At 46.7% G+C, this 23,560-nt stretch overlaps 10 protein-coding genes across 10 annotated transcripts; 5 read left to right on the top strand and 5 right to left on the bottom strand.

Annotated features, from left to right (window-relative positions):
* Nucleotides 1–358: 358 nt before the first annotated feature.
* ARB_03397 (uncharacterized protein) lies at nt 359–1,129 on the top strand (the record flags this gene model as incomplete). Its single annotated transcript, XM_003010649.1, has 3 exons — nt 359–487; nt 569–750; nt 859–1,129. 3 exons carry the CDS (start codon nt 359–361, stop codon nt 1,127–1,129), a joined length of 582 nt encoding a protein of 193 aa, XP_003010695.1.
* Nucleotides 1,130–1,548: 419 nt separating this feature from the next.
* Nucleotides 1,549–3,342, top strand: ARB_03396 (uncharacterized protein; the record flags this gene model as incomplete). Its single annotated transcript, XM_003010648.1, has 2 exons — nt 1,549–1,605; nt 1,705–3,342. The coding sequence occupies 2 exons, from the start codon at nt 1,549–1,551 to the stop codon at nt 3,340–3,342; spliced, it is 1,695 nt and encodes a 564-aa protein (XP_003010694.1).
* Nucleotides 3,343–4,321: 979 nt separating this feature from the next.
* Nucleotides 4,322–5,995, top strand: ARB_03395 (solid-state culture expressed protein (Aos23), putative; the record flags this gene model as incomplete). Its single annotated transcript, XM_003010647.1, has 3 exons — nt 4,322–4,454; nt 4,539–5,744; nt 5,811–5,995. 3 exons carry the CDS (start codon nt 4,322–4,324, stop codon nt 5,993–5,995), a joined length of 1,524 nt encoding a protein of 507 aa, XP_003010693.1.
* A 290-nt stretch (nt 5,996–6,285) lies between these two features.
* ARB_03394 (uncharacterized protein) lies at nt 6,286–8,004 on the bottom strand (the record flags this gene model as incomplete). Its single annotated transcript, XM_003010646.1, has 6 exons — nt 6,286–6,480; nt 6,525–6,906; nt 6,981–7,412; nt 7,462–7,592; nt 7,625–7,662; nt 7,728–8,004. The coding sequence occupies 6 exons, from the start codon at nt 8,002–8,004 to the stop codon at nt 6,286–6,288; spliced, it is 1,455 nt and encodes a 484-aa protein (XP_003010692.1).
* Nucleotides 8,005–8,774: 770 nt separating this feature from the next.
* ARB_03393 (uncharacterized protein) lies at nt 8,775–12,308 on the bottom strand (the record flags this gene model as incomplete). The annotated part of the gene is made up of 1 exon (XM_003010645.1): nt 8,775–12,308. One exon carries the CDS (start codon nt 12,306–12,308, stop codon nt 8,775–8,777), a length of 3,534 nt encoding a protein of 1,177 aa, XP_003010691.1.
* A 634-nt stretch (nt 12,309–12,942) lies between these two features.
* ARB_03392 (uncharacterized protein) lies at nt 12,943–13,860 on the top strand (the record flags this gene model as incomplete). Its single annotated transcript, XM_003010644.1, has 1 exon — nt 12,943–13,860. The coding sequence occupies one exon, from the start codon at nt 12,943–12,945 to the stop codon at nt 13,858–13,860; it is 918 nt and encodes a 305-aa protein (XP_003010690.1).
* A 418-nt stretch (nt 13,861–14,278) lies between these two features.
* On the bottom strand, nt 14,279–16,110 carry ARB_03391 (uncharacterized protein; the record flags this gene model as incomplete). The annotated part of the gene is made up of 2 exons (XM_003010643.1): nt 14,279–14,490; nt 14,535–16,110. 2 exons carry the CDS (start codon nt 16,108–16,110, stop codon nt 14,279–14,281), a joined length of 1,788 nt encoding a protein of 595 aa, XP_003010689.1.
* A 659-nt stretch (nt 16,111–16,769) lies between these two features.
* ARB_03390 (uncharacterized protein) lies at nt 16,770–20,248 on the bottom strand (the record flags this gene model as incomplete). The annotated part of the gene is made up of 2 exons (XM_003010642.1): nt 16,770–20,011; nt 20,074–20,248. The coding sequence occupies 2 exons, from the start codon at nt 20,246–20,248 to the stop codon at nt 16,770–16,772; spliced, it is 3,417 nt and encodes a 1,138-aa protein (XP_003010688.1).
* Nucleotides 20,249–20,920: 672 nt separating this feature from the next.
* ARB_03389 (uncharacterized protein) lies at nt 20,921–21,418 on the top strand (the record flags this gene model as incomplete). The annotated part of the gene is made up of 1 exon (XM_003010641.1): nt 20,921–21,418. The coding sequence occupies one exon, from the start codon at nt 20,921–20,923 to the stop codon at nt 21,416–21,418; it is 498 nt and encodes a 165-aa protein (XP_003010687.1).
* Nucleotides 21,419–21,952: 534 nt separating this feature from the next.
* ARB_03388 (uncharacterized protein) lies at nt 21,953–23,537 on the bottom strand (the record flags this gene model as incomplete). The annotated part of the gene is made up of 2 exons (XM_003010640.1): nt 21,953–23,247; nt 23,336–23,537. The coding sequence occupies 2 exons, from the start codon at nt 23,535–23,537 to the stop codon at nt 21,953–21,955; spliced, it is 1,497 nt and encodes a 498-aa protein (XP_003010686.1).
* Nucleotides 23,538–23,560: the final 23 nt, after the last annotated feature.

The following is a 23,560-nucleotide window of genomic DNA, read 5'->3' as shown; positions in this document are numbered from 1 at the left end:
TAATTCACGACAACGCTTTCTCCATGAAAGTAGCGGGCAGAGGAGAGAACACAATGAGCAATCGGGGATTCGGTCTCCCAGGCAGGCGTGACGAGATCAATTGCTGGCGTGGAGCAGGCCAAAGACCAAAAGATACCAACAGCGAGGAGAAAATGCATGCGATGTTGAAGAGCTTTTTGAGTTGCCGCTTTTGGATTTTTGCTGGGAGCGGCGGCGCTAGTCCCTTTTAGGCCATAGCTCGTCCTGCTTATCTTTTTGTGCTTTTGCGGCCTCAAGCAGGAAGAACAACGAGAGAGACGAAGAAGACATCCAGTCTGCGCTTCGACTTGGGCATCCAGCGGCGCAGTTTACGGTTACGATGGCAGCAGTAGACGACGATGGAGCAGCTCCCTCCTTCTCGGAGCCGTTGGATCTGGTTCGCCTGTCGCTCGACGAGGTCGTGTTTGTGAAGTTGCGCGGGGACCGCGAGCTCAAGGGCCGGCTTCACGTACGTTCGATAGTCGATTGGATTATATTTCTATGATGAAGGAAAAAGCAGCAGCGGTACTGACATCATATTATTGTCCAGGCCTATGACAGTCATTGCAACATTGTTCTCGGCGACGTGGAGGAGACCATCTATATTGTTGAAGAAGATGAGGCCGGAGAAGAGACCATTAAGGTATATATCGAACCCACCGCTAGAGAAGGAACGGAATTAACTGTTTTTACAGACAATCAAGAAGCAAGAGGAAATGCTGTTCGTCAGGGGTACGTCGCGTTATTCCTTAATTTTCTTTTCTTTTTTTCTTTACTTCTCGACTCGTTTCTGATTGTATGACTACAATAGGTGACTCCGTTGTATTAATATCACCACAGTCTCCATCAAGTTGATAGGAGCGGAGATGGTGACAAATATCAGAAAGCAATGCGGACGACGGACGGCCGAGGACTCATGACTATGAAAATGAGCAATATCGGTTCTCACAGGGTCCGTGTTGGGACGGCCTACAGCTTCGAAGCCGTTAGTAACTCGTGGGTGAGACTATGTTCATATTCTCTAGAGTGGACGACCGGGGAAGCAGCCCCTGCATATGGCTCATTCATCCAAGGCGATCGGCCATTTACGACGAAAGGCATGGATAGTTAAAAGACATACAAATGAATAACGATATAATAGTTGACATCTAAACGTAAAGACGTGCCAAGTCGAAAGTCGGCGTCCTCTTTGGGGAGCCTCACTTTTTTTTTTGATGACTCAACCTTGAACTGATGACTCTCATGGCTCGACGTGCTGGCGCTTCCTACAACAGACAACTCGCATCTCATCACAATATAAATACTCAGCCATACACCCACGTCTCCCTAGTGGAATCGCTCACTCTTATATCATCTTTACTTCTTATAAACCATGTCTTTTTAACCCATAACTACTAGCCACCCCGTCCTTTACAGCGTTCACACGGCGAGAGAATGATCGTACGAATACGACAGACTTGAATCCACTTGCGCTTAGTCGCACATTATGATATCTTACGATAACTCCTTTATAATCGCGAGTTAAATACCATGACTCACGGAGGACAGCAGAAGTTGACAGCGGAGGAGAGGCGCAAACGGGAGCAGGCATGCATCATCCCCCTTTCATGCGCCTATACGGTTCCCTAGTGGGAATACAGTTTACCATATCGAGGCCAGCGTATCTAACATGTCTTCCCCGCCTAGTCTCTGAGCGAGTTTGCCGAGTATGTTGAGAAGCAGCAGGAAAAACGGTACCTTCGTAGCCAAAACCGAGATGGCTCCGTGGCCCCAAGCGACAGCGGCTATTCTACCACAGCCATATCTACCGCTCATGATGACCACTCTGAACTCGACATTCTTGACCAGCTTGGCTTGTCAGACCATCCCTCTAGTGTTCAGCTCAAAGACTTGCTCCTTGACAACTCCCCAGACGCAGAAAGCAATATTTCTCGGATAACCAGCGTCGTGAAGGGACGGCTAGAGGAGGGACAGGGCGAGACTATATTTGACCTTGGACAAGAAGACAACGGTGATTGGATGGGATTCAATAAGGAGCAGTGGAACTATGCCCTTGATCGTCTACGGCAGGCTGCTCGCGAGCTCCGGGCTGATTGTCGAGTCTTGCTGACATACAATGTTGGTGGTCCGGAGGAGGCTGAGACGAAGAGTGACCGCATAAAGTGTGCTTACGGAAAGGTGCTGATACGACAGGCTCCTGAGACGGTAGAGAAAGTCATTGAAACCCGAATTGCAGTTGTTGGCAATGTCGATGCTGGTAAAAGCACTCTGCTAGGTGTCCTGGTCAAAGGAAAACTCGACGATGGAAGAGGCAAGGCTCGAGTGAACTTATTTCGTCATAAACATGAGATTGAGACCGGGAGAACTAGCTCCGTCGGTATGGAGATTATGGGGTTTGATACCCATGGCGAGATTGTAGGCCACGGCCAGGCCCGAAAACAGACATGGGAGGAGATTGGGAGACAGTCTGCCAAGGTGATTTCGTTCAGTGATCTCGCCGGCCATGAGCGCTATCTACGGACTACTGTCTTTGGTATGCTCAGCAGCAGCCCAAATTACTGTCTACTGATGGTTGCCGCAAACAACGGACTTATTGGAATGAGCAAGGAGCACCTGGGAATTGCCCTATCACTCAACGTCCCCGTCATGGTAGTTATCACAAAGATAGATATCTGCCCTCCTCATATTCTTCAGCAGACAGTCAAACAGTTGACTGGAATTTTGAAGTCCCCGGGGGCTCATAAGATTCCAATCTTCATCAAATCCCGAGAGGATACCGTTAACACGGCTACGCAGTTTGTCAACCACAGGATATGTCCTATCTTCCAGGTATCTAATGTGACTGGAGAGTGCATTGACCTGGTACAGACGTTCCTCAATATGCTTCCACATCATGGCCGATATGACTCTGGCGCTCCCCTCGAATTCTTGGTGAATGATACCTTTTCTGTTCCTTTTGTAGGGACGGTAGTATCTGGTGTTGTGAAAGCTGGAGCTGTACATACAGGGGATGCGGTGCTTGTTGGGCCTGATTCACTTGGACAGTTCAAAAACACCGTCATCAAATCCATTGAGCGTAAACGAATCCATGTGCACGCCTGTTCAGCTGGGCAGTCCGCTTCTTTCGCTCTCAAGGGAGTTCGCAGAAAAGATGTAAGGAAAGGAATGGTTGTTCTACCTAAATTAGATCGTCCTCCAAAAGTCTATCGTGAATTTGTTGCCGAAGGTATGACAACCCACGTTGTTGCTGGATCTATAACTTTTACTGACCTTGATTTCTGTTTTAGTGTTGATACTTTCACACGCCACTACTATCAAACCTAAGTATCAAGCAATGCTGCACGTTGGGGCTGTGAGCCAGACTTGTGCTATCATCGATATTGATCGGGATTTTATCAGAACTGGAGACCGTGCCTTAGTCGCATTCCGCTTCATTCAAAGACCTGAATTCCTTTCAGTTGGAGACCGAATCCTGTTCCGAGAGGGAAGGACCAAAGGTCTAGGCATTGTTAAGGAGGTTTCTTATGATCCCAATGTCCCTCTTAATCCTGAGAAGAGGACAGCGCCTTCGACTGATCAGGGAAAGGCTGCCTAACTTAGGCGCTCCGTTTCTACGATTACGCAATGCCTTACGATTAATTGATGTTCATGTTTCTATTCTTTCTTGGGAACCCCATGCATATCTTTCTTCGCTGGACATTATCATTCCTTGTTTGCATGTTTCCGTTTCTATTCCTTTCTTTCTATTCGATCCCTACATATTGTTCCCTGCTTTCTGGTGTCAAGTGGAGATAATGACGGCTGTGTTTTGTATAATATGTTGGCCCCCACTGCATATACCTGAATCGCTTGCTGCTGATCGCCTCGCCACAACCGCCGTTATGGATATCCTTCTGCCTGTTTCTTCGTTCAGCTCGTATCCCATAGTCTTCTTCTCCCCAGATTTGGCGGCAGAGATACATATCACGTGACATATTTATGCTTTTTGCCATGATGTCATCACCCCGGAATGTGCCAAGGTACGTCACATCTGAAGTCATAACGTTTGGCATCAGGGGCGAAGAGCGCTCCAGGAGATGGCCTTGCAAAGGCTTGCAAACGAGCAATGGGCTTTCTCGCCACGTGTCGAGAACCTGTTGTTGGGAAGGGCCCGCTGTTGACGATGGTGTTTCTATATAAGGGCCTTCCAGTCGTGGAAAGCTGATATGTTTCGTCAACAAAATCAAACCATTTTCAAGTTTACTTATACACATAAGTATCTATACTTATCTATACTCAAGCTACTTTGAAGCTGTTCACAAACATGGAGTCTCTTAAGAGCGGACTGCAAGCTGCAGAAGATGCCCTGCTTGGTCACAAATCAGGGCAAGAGCCTGCCTCCGGAGTCCAAGGCAAGGGAACAGCAACCGACCCCTATGATGCTGGCAACGCTCCTAGTATGTACATATAGCTCTCTTCCTAATTATTATCACTACTACATTACTTATCTGAATGCTCTTCTAACTATCGATAACTCATAGCTCAACCAACTGAAACCCAAGGTTTGGCAGGTAAACATGGTACCGGTCAACAACCCTACGGAAACAAGGTTGATGAAGGAGTGGGAGGTTTCCACGACACCACAGGAAGAACTGCTGGAAAGCCTACTACTGGCAGTAATATGCCCCAGGAATCCGGACGTGTTCCTGGACGGACAACCCAAGGTACCGAAAGAGTAGATGAGGGTATCAGTGGTATCGCCGGAGATAAAACTGCATATGGTGAGAGAGCCTTACGATCAGAGATGCAGCAAGCAGATCAATTCTCTTCTACTATCGGTGCCGGTCAGAAATCCTCAACGGCAACCAAAATGAGTGGTGGGCTCACCGATGATTCACTTGGTGGTGCTGGAACTGCTGGAACTGCTGGAGCGGCTGGAGTTGCTGCTAGCGCCGCTGGGGCAGGAGCTATGGGCCGTGGCCAGGAACCAGGAATGACCAGCATGAAGCAACAGCCTGGTATGACTGATACAAGTGGACGAACTACTGGAACGGCAACACATGGCTCAGATATGCCATCTAGTACTTCTGGAGGATACGGGCAAACAAAGCAGTCTCAACCTGGCAGTGAATATGGTGGAGCTGCTCTCGGTTCTGGAGATGTCACTGGCGCCGGTCATGGCACCCGATATCAGCAACCCTCTGGTAGCACAACACATGGAGAGCACGGTACAACCAGTGATATGACTGGAAGCTCCAGCTATGGTGGTTCCTCCCAATACCCCTCTGAAATGAAGCAAGGTCAAACAGCTGGAAGCATGCCAGGTGCAAGCAGCTCTGCCGCCGGTGGTTACGGATCTTCAGAAATGAAGCAGGGAGCACCCACTGCTGGCTATGGTGGTACACAAACTGGAATTTCCCAGGGCACCTCTACTACTGGGCACGCTGGTTCAGGCTATGGAGGTTCCCAATATCCATCGGAGATGAACCAAGGAGTTTCATCCACGAGTCAAACAGCTGGAGGCAGCATGGGACGCACCGCTGATACAGGTTATGGAGCCTCCTCACAGCCTTCCTCTGGAATAAGACATGACGCTCCGACTTCCACCACCAATAGCCGCACTACTGGCGGCGTACCATCCCATGCACCAGTTAGTGGAGGAGAAACCCCGGTTAAGAGCACAGGGTTTGCCGCAGAGGGCGGTAACTTTGATGCCACGCAGCCAGGTGCTGGAAGAGAGGCAGATCGTAAGTTATATGTCCCTTGAACCTACTTATAAACATTCAGAAATAGCATACTAATGAAATGAGAAGGTCTTTTGGACCAACGCACTTCAAAGGCTGGCCAAGGTACTTCCACAACCGGCCATGGAAACACCGGCACTACAACCAACGAGCCTCACACTGGTGCCCATGAGCCACATACCACTCATAGATCCGGCAGCATCGCACAGAAGGCCAAGGATGCACTTCACATTGGAAAGCATTCTAAGACCTAACCTCGTGCCAGAGTGATATTTAATTCAAATTCATATGCCTTATGGTTTATATGTACCATATTTTCTAATATATTCCCATGCCTGTGATCCTCTAGTCGCGATGCAATTATTATGATTGAATTATATGTCCAAAATGTGTTTGTATTTACAAATTTGGATGGGTATCAGTTAACCTTTTAACTCAATTGATCCCCTATCAATATTTTTAATACCACTTAAGTCTACCAGTAAGCTGTTTCTAAAATGATGGAAATTGGCTTAGTATTGTAGGAGTTGAAACTAACGGGCCCCTAAACAGACAGCTCAGCGGTAGCTGTGGACATAATATATCCCTTATATTTCTCCAATTTTTTCTCGACAGGTCCTCCTGCTCCAGCATATCTCTCAACAATTTCGGGAGATCGGCCAATAAATAGCTTAGGGTCAAGGAGTCCATCTATCTCACCCCAGACTGGTTTCTGTTTAATATATATATTAGTTATAGCCTGTGATGTAAGGGATGGGGTTTTTTTTTTAGGTTAGATCATACGAAAAATTCAGTTTTCTTGATTCTCTCAATGAGATCATTTTTCCCACCCTCCATTTTGACGACATGAGCGGCTTGATGCGAAAGGACACGAATCTCCTCGTGGGCTTCTTGCCGGGAAACTCCGTGACTACACAACTTCATAATTATGTTCTCAGTAGCCATGAACGGCAACTCCTCCCGCAGCTGAGCGTTGACAATGGCGGGGTATACAACAAGGCCATTGGTGACGTTATCTAGACTGATAAGGATGGCATCTGCCATGAGGAACATCTCAGGGATGTCGATACGGCGAATTGCGCTATCATCCAGAGTTCTTTCAAGCCACTGGCCGGAGAAAGTTTCTGAAAAGTTGGCTGATACGTTGCTAAGCTTCCTGCCAATGCTGCAGATTCGCTCCGAGCTATTTTGTAAAAGTCAGTGCCTGCCCATAAGACATTTACTAAATGCAATGCATACCGCATTGGGTTGCGCTTATAAGCCATGGCAGATGAGCCAATTTGGTCCTTCTCGAAAGGCTCTTCCATCACTTTATCGTGGGCAAGGTGACGAAGATCAGTTGCAATACGAACAGCAGTTGCTCCAAGGGCTGCAAGGGCATTGGCAATGCGCAAGTCCACTTTCCTAGTATATGTCTGAGTAGATATGTCATAGCAGCTGGAGAATCCGGCCTTCTTGCAAAGGATCTCGTTCAATTTGTCGATTTTAGAGGCATCATTGTGGAAAATCTCCATGAAGGAAGCCTGAGTTCCGGTGGTTCCTTGTGCTCCTCTGAACTTAAGACCAGCTCTGACGTACTCGATGTCCTCGAGATCCATAACGAGATCTTGAAGCCATTGGGCGCCTCGTCGGCCAAGTGTAATTGCCTGAGCAGCTTGGTAGTGACTGACTCTATGGATTAATGGTTATTCATGAAATAGGGCTTGAATTAGATGCATACGTGAAGCCTAGGGCCGGGAGGTCCTTGTATTTGAGGGAAAATTGAGCAAGGTTGTGGATAACTTTGGCGAGCTTTGGTAGGATCAGGTCAAGCGCATCACGGATAAAAATCAAGTCGGCGTTATCGGTGACCTATAGAAATATGTAAGACTACCATTCGACACAATGGCAAATAATTCAGCAACGAGGAAACCGAGCAGTACTATAAACCGTGATTTCTGCCATTAGCGGCGGAGCAACAGTGATCAATGCAGTGAGTCAACATACCATAGCACGAAGTAGCTCCGAGATGAATAACTCCCGCGGCCGCAGGAGCATCCTTTTCCAGAGCATAAACATGGGCCATCACATCGTGTCTGCGACGGCGTTCTTCAACAGCGGCAACTTTGAACGCCTCGTCGCTCACGGTGACGTTCGCCTTGATTGCTTCAATCGCCTCATCGCTGATCTGCTTGATTCCGAGCTCTTTCTCGGCCTCTGCTAGCCAGAGCCAGAGCTTGCGCCACGTAGATGCTCGCTCACGGGCGGAAAATATCGTTTTCATCTCATTGCCTGGCACAAGTAGTTAGCTACTTTATACGGGTCATAGCGGGGGTACTGCGATAGCGGGGTTGATAGCAGCCGATAGCACATAAGAAACGGACATACTGGCATAGCGAGACGCCAATGGCGTCTGGTACTGATCATTAGCAGACATTGTGGGCTGTGAGTTCGGCATATGAAGCCGTAACGAGGTTGAGATGTTTTGGTTGTGCCGTGACTTGCAAGCGAAAATAAAGTGACCTGCGGCGGACTAAATGGACTTTTGACTATCCTGGTGAAAACTCGTGTTTATAACAAAACTTACATAAAATACGCAACGAGGGTTAGCACTTAGATTATGTAATTAGATTTCTAAGGATTTCTAGACAATATTATTGGATAAGAGGGAAGAACTTGATTACTAATATACCCTCTCTGTATTTTATTTATCTTACATAAGCACTCTTTCTTAAAGACACGCACTTTTTCTCTATGGTCCACGACCAGCTAACCATCCAGTTATAAAAGACGCATATCGCAAGACAGTGAAGAAATGAAAGATACAAGATGAACAGCATATGGATTGAGATATGACTTAATTCATTATAGCTGTCGTAGAAGCTATCCTGAGACCTTACACATATGCAGTCATTATAAGGGATTCAGCCGTTGAAATGAGCGAAAGACAAGATTCCAGTCAGTTATGCCGCCCAAAAAAAAAAAAAGCCCCAAGGTAATATACAAAAAGATAAGGATGCCGCCATTACAGGGTATCAATGGGATGGCTATACGCTATTCAAACAAGAGTTTCAACTCCTCGATGCGCTGCTCTCTTTTATCTTCGTCGCTGCCGTCACCGCCGACCCGCAAACCAAGGGAGCCGGCAATCATCATCTTTCTCTCCTGAATTTTGAGAATCCTTCCTTCAATGCTGTTTTTCACCACGAACCTGGACACCTTCACATCCCGTAGTTGGCCCATACGATGCACACGATCAATGGCCTGAGCTTCCACGGCGAAGCTCCACCAGGGATCCATCATGAACACGTGGTTTGCAACTGTCAGATTCAATCCGACACCACCAGCTCTCAAGCTGATCAAAAGCACACTCGGAGGGGAACCTTTGTCCTTCCTGCGCCTATTTCGGTATTCCTTAAAAGGGTCCGGGGAATGTGCAATATCATCATCATCATCAATGTCCTCTTCGTCAATTATAGGGGCATTGAACTGGGCAAGAACCGTGGCACGAGCCTTTTGACTCATCGTGCCGTCAAAGCGAAGATGAGCAATACCGGCGGTAGTCAGCTGCGGGGATATTAAGTCCAAAAAGGAGGTAAACTGAGAAAATACCACAGCCTTGGTGCCTCTGGGAAGACGTGTAAGATGGGTGATAAGAGCATGGATCTTCGCAGAAGTTTTGGCAGAGGGGGACAGGGGATTGATCCGACGTAAGGATATTCGGCATGCGGGAGGAGCGGGATTGTCCAAAGGCGGAGGATTTTGTGTTGCGGGAGTCTGTTCTGGAGATTCATGCCTCACAACTTCAAAAATATCGCGAGAACTTAGCTTTTCCCGGCAGCAAAAGCACCGGGGAACTTCCCCTTTATCAGTCTGATGCTTGATATAGGACTCCAAGCAAGCTTTACAGGCGCTATGCCAGCATGAAGTAACTGCTGGATTGATCATTGGCTCCTCAGAACAGATCGGACATTCACCACTCGATTCCGCCTGTATTTGCTTCAGTGCGTGAGTTGTGAAATTAGCGGTAGGGTCCCGCTCCTCGCCATCCGAAGCTTGCATTGAACTTGCGAATTTGTCAATGAGTTCCTGTAGGTCCATGTTGTCTTTCAAAATGTTCATTTCATCGGCAGCAATAGCAGCATCTTCCTCTTCCGCAACGATGGATTGGTTTCTCGTCAGAATGGGGTGGCAGCATGTTTGCCGTAAGCGGAGGATTTGGGCAAATATAGTTGTATAAGATTTTAATAATGTCCCTGCGGCTACATTGTCGTTGAATGTCCGTTTGGCTCGAGTAAAAATAACATCATATATTTCTCTTTCTTGTTCTGACAGCTCAATCTCTTCCACTGTAATGGTACGGGATGGCAATGGAACAAGGGCCTCTCCCTCCGGCGTTTTCATGGTTTTTGTGCGTCGAAGAACCAATGGTTCAAGAACAGTTTGTACAACGCTCAATGCACGCGCAAAGTCTTTCGATTCAAATGGAACAGTGATAAAGGTCTTCCAGAACGAAAAATTGCACCATGGTTCCACTTTGAGGAATCGCACGAGGCTATAAAGGTCTTCAAGTCGGTTCACGATAGGTGTACCGGTTAGGACCCATCTATGTTTGGCCTTAATCTCATAACACGCTTTGGCTGTTTTGGAGGCCCGATTCTTGATATAATGGGCTTCATCAAGAATTACACGGAAATATTCGACAGAAAAAAGGCCATTATCGCCCAAGTTTGTGCGGCCAGATAGAATCTGGCTATGCTCTGACCGAACAACCCCATAGCTAGTAATGATTACATTGGGAGCTGATGGGTTTTTGGGAGAACAAATACTTCGTAGGTTGACCGATTTGTCTGTTCCATAATAAACTAATGTCTTCATAGTTCCCGGTTTCGACGCCTTTGACGCTTCACTTTCCCATTGTGACAAAAGGGATGTGGGGGCAACAACAAGGGTAGTGTGTGGAGCGTAAGATACTTCGGGAGAGTTGTGTGGCCACGTAATACTGTGGCCTGATGATGGCAATGTAATGCCATTAAAGTATTCAGAGTTAGGTTTATGAGAGTGTATCAAGCTCATCATTTCGATGGTCTTGCCCAGCCCCATCTCATCGGCAAGAATGCCACCCAAACAATTTTGTTCCTGTACGGGAAAGTCAAGACTTAATTCCCCAGAATATGGGTTAACGTAAAAAAAGTCTTTACCACGTACGCGTGGGAGAGGCTTATCATCAACATCTTTTACAGGCCAAGGGTATTCTTCCCACAGGGGATGCATGGATCTTTGCTTTGTTGATTTTTCATCTTTCTCCTTGGTGATCAGCCAATGAAGGGCCTGTTTTTGATACTTTCGTAATTCCAGATTGAAACTTTCACCTGGAGTAGCTTCAGGCATATTGAAATCAAAACACTGGGCTTTCTGATACAATGTATCTAGCTGATCTTGGTCAAGCTGTTCACCATCGTCGCTTTCGGATGCTTCGTCAGCATCCTTCGACGGATCCTTGCTCGATGTTCCCGATTTTGTACCCTGCTCAGCCATTTCTGCAGCACGAAGAAGCCCACTTTTCTTCTGCTTTGCAGTGGTCTCATCCCCGGAAGTTGGTGAGAGGCAGATCTCATCAAAGAGAGTTACCAGTGCAACTTGGCGTAAACGAAGTGCCTTTTCTTCCGCCGTTTCCTCATGCTCAAAAAGACGAGGGGTATCATCCTCCAGTCCAGAAGAAAAACGCTTCTTGAATGCTGAGTTTAGCACATAGCATCGAAGTTGCAAGTATATAGTATCGTTTATGCGGATTCTCTCCGGTGCAAAAACACACACAGCGGTGAATTTGCATATCTTCTGATCGATTAAAGTTGATACCCAAGATGCAGTTTCCTGTGGCAGCCTTCCAATTTCGTCACCATTGGAGTTCGTGAACCTAGTTATAACATCCGTTTTAGGATTTGATATAGCTCTTTTGGTCTTTCCTGCTTTTGGCTGAGGCTGAGTTTTCGTGCGCTGAATTTTGACTTCTTCCCCAAACTTGAGTGAGCTTGTACTTGACCTGGTTGCCCATCCACCAACACCAAAGGCACCCAGATATCGATACTCAGGGTTATCCGAAAGCAAGGGGCCACATTCGTTCTCGTCTTGAGAAGCTGTCACATATGTGGCATTTTCTGGAGCTGAAGTTTTGTTTGTAGAAGCTTCTTCAGTAGTATTCTCAATCAATGGCAGAGAGACATCAGGCATTTTAGTATCGCTAGCTTCTTCCCAAGTGCCGTCAAGATAGACATTAACAGCCTTTTCCATGTCATTTCCTGCCTTGCGACGCAGCTGAGCAACAACATCGGCAGAAATCGGGCATCCAACGATGGAGGAGAAAAGCTCAATATCAAAATCAGGCTCATTATCGGTTATTTCGGTCGCCTTTCCCACTTGTCTGTTTGCGGCATTGTCCTCAGCGGGTGTGGGAGCCTTCGCCAGGCCTGAACTAATAGAAGTCGACGCGTCGAGGTTGGTGAACTTGAGCGGAAAGTCGGACTCGCTTTCATCTTGGAAAAATCGTCTTTTCTTAGCAGGACGCTGCTCGATACCTTCAGAATTCATATCCGGTGGCTGTCATGGAAGTCAGATTGCAGGACTCCCAAAGCTGACTTTGCATCTCCAACGACGCGCCTCTTAATTGAAGGTTTAAACGCGATTTCTATTTAAAACAGACGCGCATATGGGCGGCGTATTAATAATCGCGGCAAAAAGATATTCCCGAGAATTATGTCATTTTAGGTAATTTAATTACTAAGCGAATTCCCTTCTTTCAAGCTGAATACATTTTGAACATTGAAAACCAGACAGAAGCGAGGATATCTGGGGACGATGGCTTCAAATTATTCAATGTGCATCCAATGCACATTGAGACATGCCCGCAGGGAGATTTTCCGATCTGCATCAATAAAAAAACAGTCAATTCGTTCTCTGTCAGTTTCTGCACCTTGTTTGACGGCATCTAATCGTCCTGGAAGCTCCAATGCCGAGCTGGAATCGGCGCATAGCTACTGTGTTGAGCTCCTAAGGTATGCAATACATCAATCGGGCCTCAGGCCCTATTGCCTCTTACTATTTGAATAGATAGCTAATCTCAACTAGAAAATATGATCGACCGTCTTATACCCTGAGCACATTCATTCCTCGACACTCCACCAAGTTTTATATCGCTCTTCATGCCCTAAATGTTTCGCTATCGATGATACCGGAAACAACATCCGCGCATACAATCGGTCTAATGAGGCTGCAGTACTGGAGAGATGCCATCACACGTACTCTCGCCGGAACTCCTCCAAAGGAGCCCATTGCTATTCTTCTGGCCTCGGCCCTATCCGACCTTGATGCACGGACTCAGGGAAGAGCGAAGATAAGCAAAGGGTGGCTTATGCGATTGATTAATGCGCGGGAACAGCATTTGGTGCACACATCATATCCCACCTTAGCTTCATTAGAATCTTATGCTGAAAGCACATACTCTACACTGCTATACTTAACTCTTAGCGCATTGCCCCTTACTTCATTAACGGCTGATCATTTGGCATCGCACATCGGTAAAGCAGCTGGAATAACTGCTCTTCTTCGCGGTGTGCCGCTTGTTGCATTCCCTCCACCACCCAGTCATCATTCAAGCCAGACTCGGATGGGCAACGAAGGTCCTATAGCAGGCGACAGCAGACAAGGCTCCATCATGCTACCACTTGACGTTATGGCGCAAACAGGGGTAAAAGAAGAAGACGTCTTCAGACTTGGCGCAGACGCTCCGGGACTACGAGATGCTGTTTTTACAGTGGCCACCCGTGCTAGTGACCATCTAATCACTGCCAGACAAATGCTGAAGAATTTACGAGCTGGTCAAGACGTTGGACATGCCTTTGAACATGAGGGAGAAGAAGGGCACGAATATCAAGATGACCAACATGAAAAATCAACAAGCCTGAGCACTCAGCTGCAAGAAGTCGAACGAGGGTTTTGTGTTTTGCTACCAGCTGTTTCCACGAGCCTGTGGCTTAATAAACTACAAAAGGTAGACTTTGACATATTCAAACCGGAACTTCTTTCTACAGATTGGAGGTTACCGTGGAAGGCTTACTGGGCTTATCGACAGCGAAATATCTGAACGGCTATTGGCCTGTAACCTTTGTAACACCGATTATAGATGTATTATACAGAATGGTCTAATTATCATACCCCTTGTTCTCGTCAGTTTCCACACCGGGATCGTATACGCAGGTAAACAAACATATCGGCTCAAAATTAAGTTGCTTGTGGTCGTTGCCGCACAGGTCTTCGCCGCCGTCTTGAACTCCAGATTAATCGTTTGTTTGCAAGTTTCATCAAGTAGCGCTTTATGACCTCACGCCTAAGAAATTCGTACATCAGTACAGGTAGTGACAATTTAGTTCATAAATACTAGAGGCACTCACATCAAGATGACCATAACTACGAAAACAAAAGGTATTGCAATAGCCCAGAAAAAACTTTGTTAGTGTTAGCTGAAAGTACTGCCGATACCACAAGAAGGCCAGAGAATGTACTCACGCATCACTATATTCTTGGATGCTTGAAAAAGACTTGAAATTCATTCCAAAATAGCCCTGTCCAGAATTAATTCGCTTGTTCTTTTCTAAGCTAGGGTCACGGACGTAACTTACCGAAAGGAATGTAAGAGGTAGAAACATACAGGTTACCAGTGAGAGCTGTGTTATACTTTCGTTCTGATAAGCCCCTGTGGTGAAGAAATTAGTGCCTGTAAACCTGGCTGAACATTTTCTGGCTGGTGTTTAAGCTTACCAATGGTGTTGAATATCAGGTCAATCATATTATCTGCTGAGCGCCGCATTTGGTCATAGCCCTCATTTATAGTGATACAATGATCTAGGACATCACCTAGGTAAGTTTGACACATAGGGCTTATGTTAACGGTTGAAGGCATTCTAACTCCTTCGGTTTCCTGGTTCGAGGCAACTCGGGATCCAGACCCAGAACCAGAGCCATTGGTATGCGAGCATGCGGGCAGTCCCATTTTGACCCCTAGTTGAGGGCGGCTGTTCGGATCCGGCTTATGATCCCTTAGAGAATTGATAACTCCAATAATTGGCTGGATGGCGTTTCGCAAAACGGATATTTCGGAGGTAAGTATATACAGGCTGCTCGACTGCTTGATATTCGGATCGGTAAGAACTTGAACTTCGAGGTCTCCCATTGCGTCTTGGTAAGCCATTGTGACCGGAATGGCAAGATCAGTGATAGCGTCGATAATAGCCTGTAATACCATACTTGCATCACAACTTTGTCGTAGGATAGTTCCAGGAGACCTTAGCCGTTGGATGATCGGAGTTTCGATATCGTCGGCGCTCGCCTCGAAGAAGGATGTCACGGAGTTATCTGAATGGAGGAAAAGAGAAACTTGCTCGATACCAACACTAAGACCTTTAGGTCCTAGGACAGCATGACGCTCCATGAAATCTATACGGTCCTCATTAGGTCCTCCTCTAAAGCGCTGTAAAGATCGAATGGCTCGAGTTGGATTGACGGGTACTTCCTGGTGGGAACCCGTAGGAGGCCTCTTTGTACCATTAAGCCTTGGGCGTCTCTGCTGGTATTTTGGCACAAACAGATCCATCAATGCCGTCATTATCACCCCTCGGTTTTTCTTTTTTGAGTGGTGACTGGGCGGTTTTGAGTCATCCGTTTCATGTATTGTCTCTTCATCTTCAGACTCGCTCTCTGCTTCGGAATCTTCGGGGCTGGTATGCTTGATCAACTTTTGCATTGCAAGAACAATAAAAGTATGGTCGGAGAACCAATCGACTTTCGTTCGGTTTACGGAATGCATAAGATCCTCCACCGCTAGCCTGTGAAGGTGTTTGTGGTTCGCCAACAGCCTAACGACGTCCCAGCTCAATCCGTTGACATTGATCCAGCGGCACTGTACCCATGGCTCTCTCTCCCTCTCCAAAAAAGGCACCAATGTTGCATTATCCAAATGATACATACGCATTGCATCGTGAGAAAAGTCCACCACTGTGATATCACACTGTTGGTACAATTGGGCTTGCAACAAGGTTCCCTCGTCTGCAAATGATGTGGGAAGGCTTGGATCCGTAGGGTCAATTCCAGGCTCTTCACCTGGATGCCAATTTGGCGAGTGTATCTCTGGATAATAAGGGCGCGCGGTGGTAGAGCGCCGACTGCGCCTTCTAACACTGCTTTGAGGCTCAAGACCGGGAGCGTTTCTGGTGGAAGTAGGCGACGCAGACGGAAATGGCTCCAGCCTGAAAGCTTCACCACCTGCCTGAGCCTCGACATCGGTAGTACAAGGGCTGATTTCGCTCCCGTTCAGAGAACTTGATCTCCCAGGAGCCATCCTGACGCGGTTACGAATGGTATATTGAGAACACAGGGAACCATGACAACAAGAAGCCCACAGCCAAATTCAGCATCCCTCAAGTAATCGAAATTCTTTGTGAGTGCGCAATTACCATGCTAGACATGATATATGATCGCCTTCCAGGTCCAATCGACGTCATGTGTAGTTTCACCACTGCGATTGTTGACGTGGTTGATCGACGTTGAAATTGCGCCGCGCTGGAAGTTTGTTAGGGTGGAACTTTCGGCAGTTGCGGGAGGCTTGGCGCGCTATCCCTGTTGCGGCCTATGATGAAATTAATCTATCAAGGCTAAACAAGGTATATCAAAGCATCTTAAGGTAATCTATATAAGTATATGAATGGGATTTATTATCATAATGGTGCATATCTTGTCCCTTATAATACATAACCAAGCGACCCAAGCACCACGCACCGGAACATGCACCATATCAGTAATGAGATAACTGGGACAAATATATTTACAAGAAAAGATGGAGTTAAAAGGTTGGTAGTATCAGGTGGATTTGAATGCCTGAACAAATCATGAAAATGAGAAAAGAGATAAATGGCATTCCATCATGAGAATGCGGTGAAGTTGACGCGTTAAACCGATCGATATAAGAGAGCGAGGAGAAGGACAGAGGGTATGATTTGATTATACAGATGCTGGGGAACGAGGTTTCCAACCGAACCTATGTATTGTAAAAGATGACGGTTTGGGGGCTAAGTTCGACGATTTTGGAAGAAGATTTGGCTGGACATCCATTAAAACAGCCTTTTGTGGTTCTGCGTGAGGGGGTATTTGCGATTTTGATCCACGTTTAGGTTGCGATTTTGTTGTGCTCCCTGACGTCGAGGAAGAGTTCTTCTTCATCGAACCCTTTATTAATTCTCGTAGCTCCTTATCGTCACTGGTAATTTGGGCTTTGATAAAATCCATGCTGCTTGAATTTTGTAATGACGCCATTACGGGTTCCCGTGGGGTATAGCTGTAGTTTTCTGGGACCGGCGGTGACAATGGGGTAATTGATGGATCAAGCCTAGCCTCGTCACCCTTGGAGAGTAGTTCGTTGATATCGAGGGATTCCCCATGTGGGATTTTGTTGGGATGAGATGGCGTCACACAATCCATGTTCACCTCTTTCCGCAAGACATGATCAATATCTACTGCTGAGAAGAACGCACAAGATTGTGGCAGGTCGTCAATACCCATTTGCTGCGAAAACATAGCCCGAGTCCAAAGATTCGCAACCTGGAGTGCCATTGCAGCCTTGTACTTGTCTGTTTCCCTAACCACATACCTAATTTCATCGTGGACAGTAATGGCAAGACGGGCATCAAGATTGAAGCGCCTGATGAGATAATCCATAGATATGATAAGTAAATGAAGGTAGTCGACCCCAGATGATTGAATAGCCCAGTTAATTCTGGACGTCATGAAGCCACCTTTGTTGATAAACCGTCGCATTAGTGCCTCAGTGATACCAGCTCCCAGGACGGGGGTTCGTGGTCTCTCCTGCTCTGCGAACTCTTCCAGCTTGTTGAAAACGAAGGATTCGGTTCCACCTCGTAAGAAAGGGTTCTCACTCAGTATTCTGCGAGTAGTCCGAGTTCCCTTCGTTTCCTTGTATAATTTGGCAGCCACGGCCTTTGTCTCCGCTTCAGACATGCTTGGGTTGAATTGCCGTAGAAGCGTGGCTGCAAATTTCAAACCAGCTCCATATATTCTACCATAATTAAAAACTTTTGCATTATTTCGTGAAATTCCAAGAATTTTTGCCGTTTTCGAATGTAAATCTGTACCAGCAGCTTTCGTACCTTCGAGAGTCATGAAGCCAATCGCATTTCCACCGTGTAGTTGGAATTGTGCATCACCGACTAAGCTTGCAATCCAAAGTTCCTCAGAGTCAACATCTGCACCAACGAAAACATACCCAGGTGGTGCGCGAACCATGGCTTTCAGCTCAGAACCGACGCGATTCGGTTTGGCATTACTTGCGGTGAGCCAGGTATTCTCAACTGCTCTGCGCGTGATTGTTCCCATAGGAATAACTTGGGGAAGGATGAAGCCCACTTTTGAGTCCAGCGAAAGCCCTTTGCCCAGCGTACCTGTTTTTTCCAAGTCCTTTTTGTAAACAACCATTTGCGATGTAATTCGGTCTCTGGCGCTTATCCAATATGAACAGGACGCATTCATTTCCAAAGCCTCCTTAGCCAACGGAAACTGAGATGAGAGCTTCCCACTTTCAAAATATTGCAGGTACCCTTTTGAAAGTGGGCTAGCACATCGAGCATCTGGTCCGTCTTTATGTGGAAGTTTGAAATAGACATGGTCTCTGCTCTCACGTAGAGCAGCGTTTGTCTCTTCCGACATGTCGCATGGCGCAAATGCCTGTTTCTCATATCGCTCTAGCTCCTTTTTGGGAACTTCAAAAGTCCAGCCATGCTTGTCAGACCAAACAAGGGGAAAGCCATCCCACGAAAGATTCAAGAGGATTGGAGATATACGAGTCCGCACTGTGATGTTGATATCTGATTTACTCGTTGGGAAAAGGTCCTTATACCACTTCGGCATCCCTGGTAGTTTCTGTCGGGCCGCTGGCCGAGGCGGATCGCCTTTTTTCTTTCCTTTGACCATCCTAATCTCCTGGCCCGACCAGTCCAGCTGTCGAAGCCAGGGATCATTTTGGTATATTTCCGGTTTGTCTTTCACCTTGAGAGCGTTTTCGCAGAGTTCCACTAGCCTCTTTTGCACATTGTCCAACGCACGATGGTATGTGTCTTCCGCATTTTTCAAGTACTCCCCCCATGTTTCATTAACCGGTAGAATAACAGTGGAAAGATGCCTCAATGCAGCAAAGCTGACGGGGTGTGGACACGTCTCTAGGAAATTTGGGAATACCTTTTTGTAGACCCGGTGCGTAATTGCAACGTCGGCAGCGCAGTAATCCAGAAGTTCATCTAATTGCCCATTAATTCCCTCTCGGTCAAGTTCGCCAAAATAGTTCCGTTGAGCCTTATCTATTGTGATATTGCAGTGGAATTTGGCAACATCGCGAAGGGAGTTAACGGAACTTCGGCCTACCCATAGCTCTTCCTCCTCCTCGCTGAGCATTTTATTTTCAACCATAGACGCAAGCTCAGCTGACTCAGTTCCACGCATTAGCTTGTCCCGAAGATCTCTGTTTTTCTTATGTTTCATCCAAGTTGGCCGCTGTTGTGAACACATTCCATTTACAGCCACGTGCAGAGACATGGTATCAATGAAGAAGTTGCGAGATTGTTTGATATCATATTCTTCTAGTATTCTGGCTCGATCATAACCAATATTATGACCAACAATGACGCGAGATGTCGATATGTCACCAAGAGGTACTAGATGATGGGTATCTTCGGTTTCCTTAAGGAGCCAGGGCGAAATCCATGCGTACCAAGCCGTTGGGCCGGCAGCGCAGGCCATTACAGCAAATGGATGTTCCTTCCACATAACTTCAGTATCAAAAGTGAGCATAGTCTCATCAGGAGCACTGATTTTCTGCGCCGTTCCGTCTGCATTGTATTTTGTCCAACCGCTCTGTCTAATCCATTTTCGCGGTTGCTGGGGTAAATGAACCGTCGCATAGCGCTTAGCATCACTTAAAAAGGGCTCAGAAGCATCCATTCCTAGCTTATGAAAGTGTTCATCCAGAGATTGCCCCTTGAGAACTGGGAGATTGAATCCAATTGGATCAGAGCCATCTTGCGCTTTCCCCAGCAAATCGTGTCGGGACAAATGATCTCGAGCTAAGTTGACAAGTTTAGGATCTGGAGACGTGTGCTTATTGCTGAACACTTGGGGGTGGATGACGTTGCTTAGTTGCTGGACTCCGATCTCGTTAAACCTGCCAGTTGCTGGCACTAGTACAGGGCTTCGTTAGTCGAGTCTGTTCAGCGAATTCTATGGCGAGGGTCCTATATACATGCAAGTGTGCTCGGCTTCGGCGCAGCTCCTGTATCCTCCCGGGCATCCTGGATCGCCTGCTTCGAATACTTCCTGATAGTTACTTTCCATGCTGGTATTGGATGGTGGACTAATCGCGTCTTCAACGAGAAAGAAACGGTGGTTTTATGCAAACCGCGGCTGAACACCTGCATGGTTGCGCGATCAATAAGTCATTCTGTTGTTTCTGTAACACTCAGCTCCAGAAACCTTCCACCTCATCTGGCTCTTGTATATTGTATACTGTCTCCTGCCAACCGGTCCCTTTGTCGCTTTCATCTTTTTGCCTGCCGTCCTTTGGGCTTCTTTCCGTCTCTGATAGACCGCATTACATAATAGTCTGGGCAAAGGATCATAATCACGTGAAGATATCAATGTCATGTGATCTTATCTTGCTTGCTTATTAATCTTTATCGGCGATAGCAAAGCGACAGGAAAAGCGACTCCGATAAGAAGAAACAACCTTGAAACCAGCCGACGTCTTGACATTCAGGCCCATCTTCACGCCCCTTCGATTATTGATAGTGAGCTCTTCGCCACCCAACTGATACCGCACATACCGATCCTGGCTTAAGGAGCCTTACAACTACTACATTCACTTGACAAAGGAGTTGCTCAGCTACAAGCTGCTTTATCTGAGCGTGTATATAATATTTGCAGTTAGGTCTCATACTGGCCTTACATTACCTACTCTCCTTGCTCCGGAAACCATTGACACCACACACGCTATCACCGGTAGCACCTTCGATCCCTCGTGTTCTATCCATATAATCGCACCTGAATCTCCTTCGCTTTACATCAATCGCCACAGTCGGTTTTCCTCCATCATGGAGAACGATACAGTTGATCTGACTGGGCCGTCGTCTGCTACAACCTCACATAGTAGCAGGAGGCCCGTGCCACAAACATTACAGCCGTCACGGTCTCGTCGTAGCGCATCGCCTGACTTTAATGACAATAGAAGCAAGGTTAAACGCCGGAGGTTGAGCAACAGAAACAATCGGAGCAGTACCCCAACAGCTGGCCCGTCTTCTCAGAGCCACCAAACAGCAGAGACTATGATTCCGGGTGAAATCGAGGCTGTGGATTTAACTAGTGTCGACGACTCCTCTTCGCTAGCACAAGTTCTTGCCAAACAGCGGGAAGATGCAATCATAGCTCAGAAAAATGCTACAAATGACAAGGAAGCAAAGTCTATACTGATAGCGTATAAATGCCCAGTTTGCATGGATGTACCTGAGAATGCTACAAGCACTATTTGTGGTATGTATTGTGCTGTTATTCCACATAATGATACATTACTGAACATATTCCTTTCACCGTAGGTCATCTATTCTGCCATAAATGTATTATTGACAGCCTCAAATACAACGAGACCCGCCGCACACTTGAAGGTGCTGGAAAGGGAGCCAGAGGGAACTGTCCGGTTTGCCGCAAATCTATAACCGTGGTAGACAACCCCGGTCCCAGACGGAATCTTGTGCCATTGCAGTTTAAATTGATAACTCGGAAAAAAGGATAAAGAATCTGCAGACGGACTCATATTTCTTATGTAAATTTTGGTAAACTAACTTTCCTACGTATCTATTGCTCTGCTGCATACAGCGTCATGGGTTATGAGCGAACAACAATAGCATGCTCGAGGTTTCTTGGGGTTTGGTCTCCTTTCAAGCTTCTCTTTCTCTGTAATACATTTTGCTAGCATTTGTGTACTATTCACAGAAGTTACTATTTACTACACGTGCTACCGTAAAAACGCATCACTAGTTAAATCGAAAGGTAAATTTACTACTAATCTAATTCTAGTCATACACAAACAAGCCTTACAATGGCCCATACATCTCTATCTAACAGGTCAATTACTTTCGGCCTACTACTTCCATAGTATTCCTTCTGCTCCTTTCACCACTCAGCCCAGACCGTACCATAGCATCCCCCTTCTTGCCTAACACAACCTCTAGTGCCTGCACAAGCCCAGCAGGATCATATTTCATTCCTACAACAGACCCCTCATCGTTCACTACCTTGCGTCCATACAGCCGCAAGCACTCAATACCCATCTCATTCAGGCGAGCGCGATCTACTTGCGGTGTGCCGGGTCCGTCTAGATGCAGAATATGGGTCACATAAGATGTGTACGGCTCGCTAGGAGCAGATATTTGTGGTGTGCTGGGTTTAGGGGTACAGGAATCTTTTGGTATCGAACTTCGACGTTTATGTGAACAGCTCTCTTCTGCTGCACGTACAATGGCTTCAACAAATTCAGATGCCGATAACGGCTGGGATGTGGGACCAGTTTCGCGATCCAAGGACCCGTTGAGAATGAGGATCTTATATCGTGCAGGCCCTGAAGCTATCGACCGACCTACTCCTCTAAGGATAATAGAAGGTATAAGGGACGTATATAAGGATCCAATGCTATATATGATCGCCTGGGATGAGCGCAGCGCCTCTAACACACGAGGATTGGCAGGTGGTCTAATTTCTTGGCCATAGGGGTTGATATACCAGACACGGGAGATTCGGCAGGGGAGCTCATCAACAACTGACTTGCTAAACTGAATGTTCTTGTTCCGCAGTGTTGGGAGGGACCCGGGTAAATGGCTTTCTTCATATAGCGGGTCCTCTGGCTCAAGGTATGGGTCGTCGCCATCGGCTAACATTAAACTAGGACGCCTAGAAGATGGCGTGGGTTGTATAAAGGAGGCCTCACTCGGGTGAGAAATGCTATTTTGGCCAACGATCACTGTTCCATCCTCAAGTGAGGCAGATATATGATGAGAAAAGTTTGAATTTATAGCAGGGATAACTCGGACACTGTCAATAGGGACAGAGCATATGCTAGCCAGGAGGTATATAGCACTCTCAAAGCTCCCACTGAAAAGTCTAGCAGCAGTCAAGAACAGATTGCCCACGCTAGCGGATGTGAAGTCGAAAGTAGATGCAGGAGGTCTCGCGCGCTTTAAGATTTCAAGATTAAGCAGGTTTAAAAAGGACCGAATTAGCTCCTTTTTTGCAGGTGTAATAGCTTGCCACAGGGAGGAGTTTCCCTCAACAATTGAATACCACTCATCGTGAGCACTGCTAGCGTTCGACGACAGCCGATGATTGAAAAGGGTTTTGATTCCAGCTCGCTCTGGATCAGTCGGAGAATCTGGGATCAAACGTACCAGCCGGCCTTTTACATGGTTACATTGGTTGAGCTCATAGTTAAATAGAAGGTATAGATCAGATACACTTACTTCTAACATCACCAATTCCTGGACCACCAAAAAATCTTATAAGCTCGGACGAGGAGCCACCATTATCGCTGATCGGGATAATATAGCTCAAAGGGCAATTTTTAGATTCTCTGAGGGCGCTGAAAACATCCACTAGATTATTCGCAGCACTCCCGCCAGAGAACACTGTAATGCCACGATTGGGGCTAGCGGAGGCGGCCATCTTGGGGATTTATGTATCGTACT

This window comes from Trichophyton benhamiae (genome assembly GCF_000151125.1).
Source record: "Trichophyton benhamiae CBS 112371 chromosome Unknown contix01456_5.r1.exp, whole genome shotgun sequence".
Lineage (NCBI taxonomy): Eukaryota > Fungi > Ascomycota > Eurotiomycetes > Onygenales > Arthrodermataceae > Trichophyton > Trichophyton benhamiae.
Note: the sequence above shows the minus strand (reverse complement) of the source record. Positions and strands in the feature narration are given on the sequence as shown.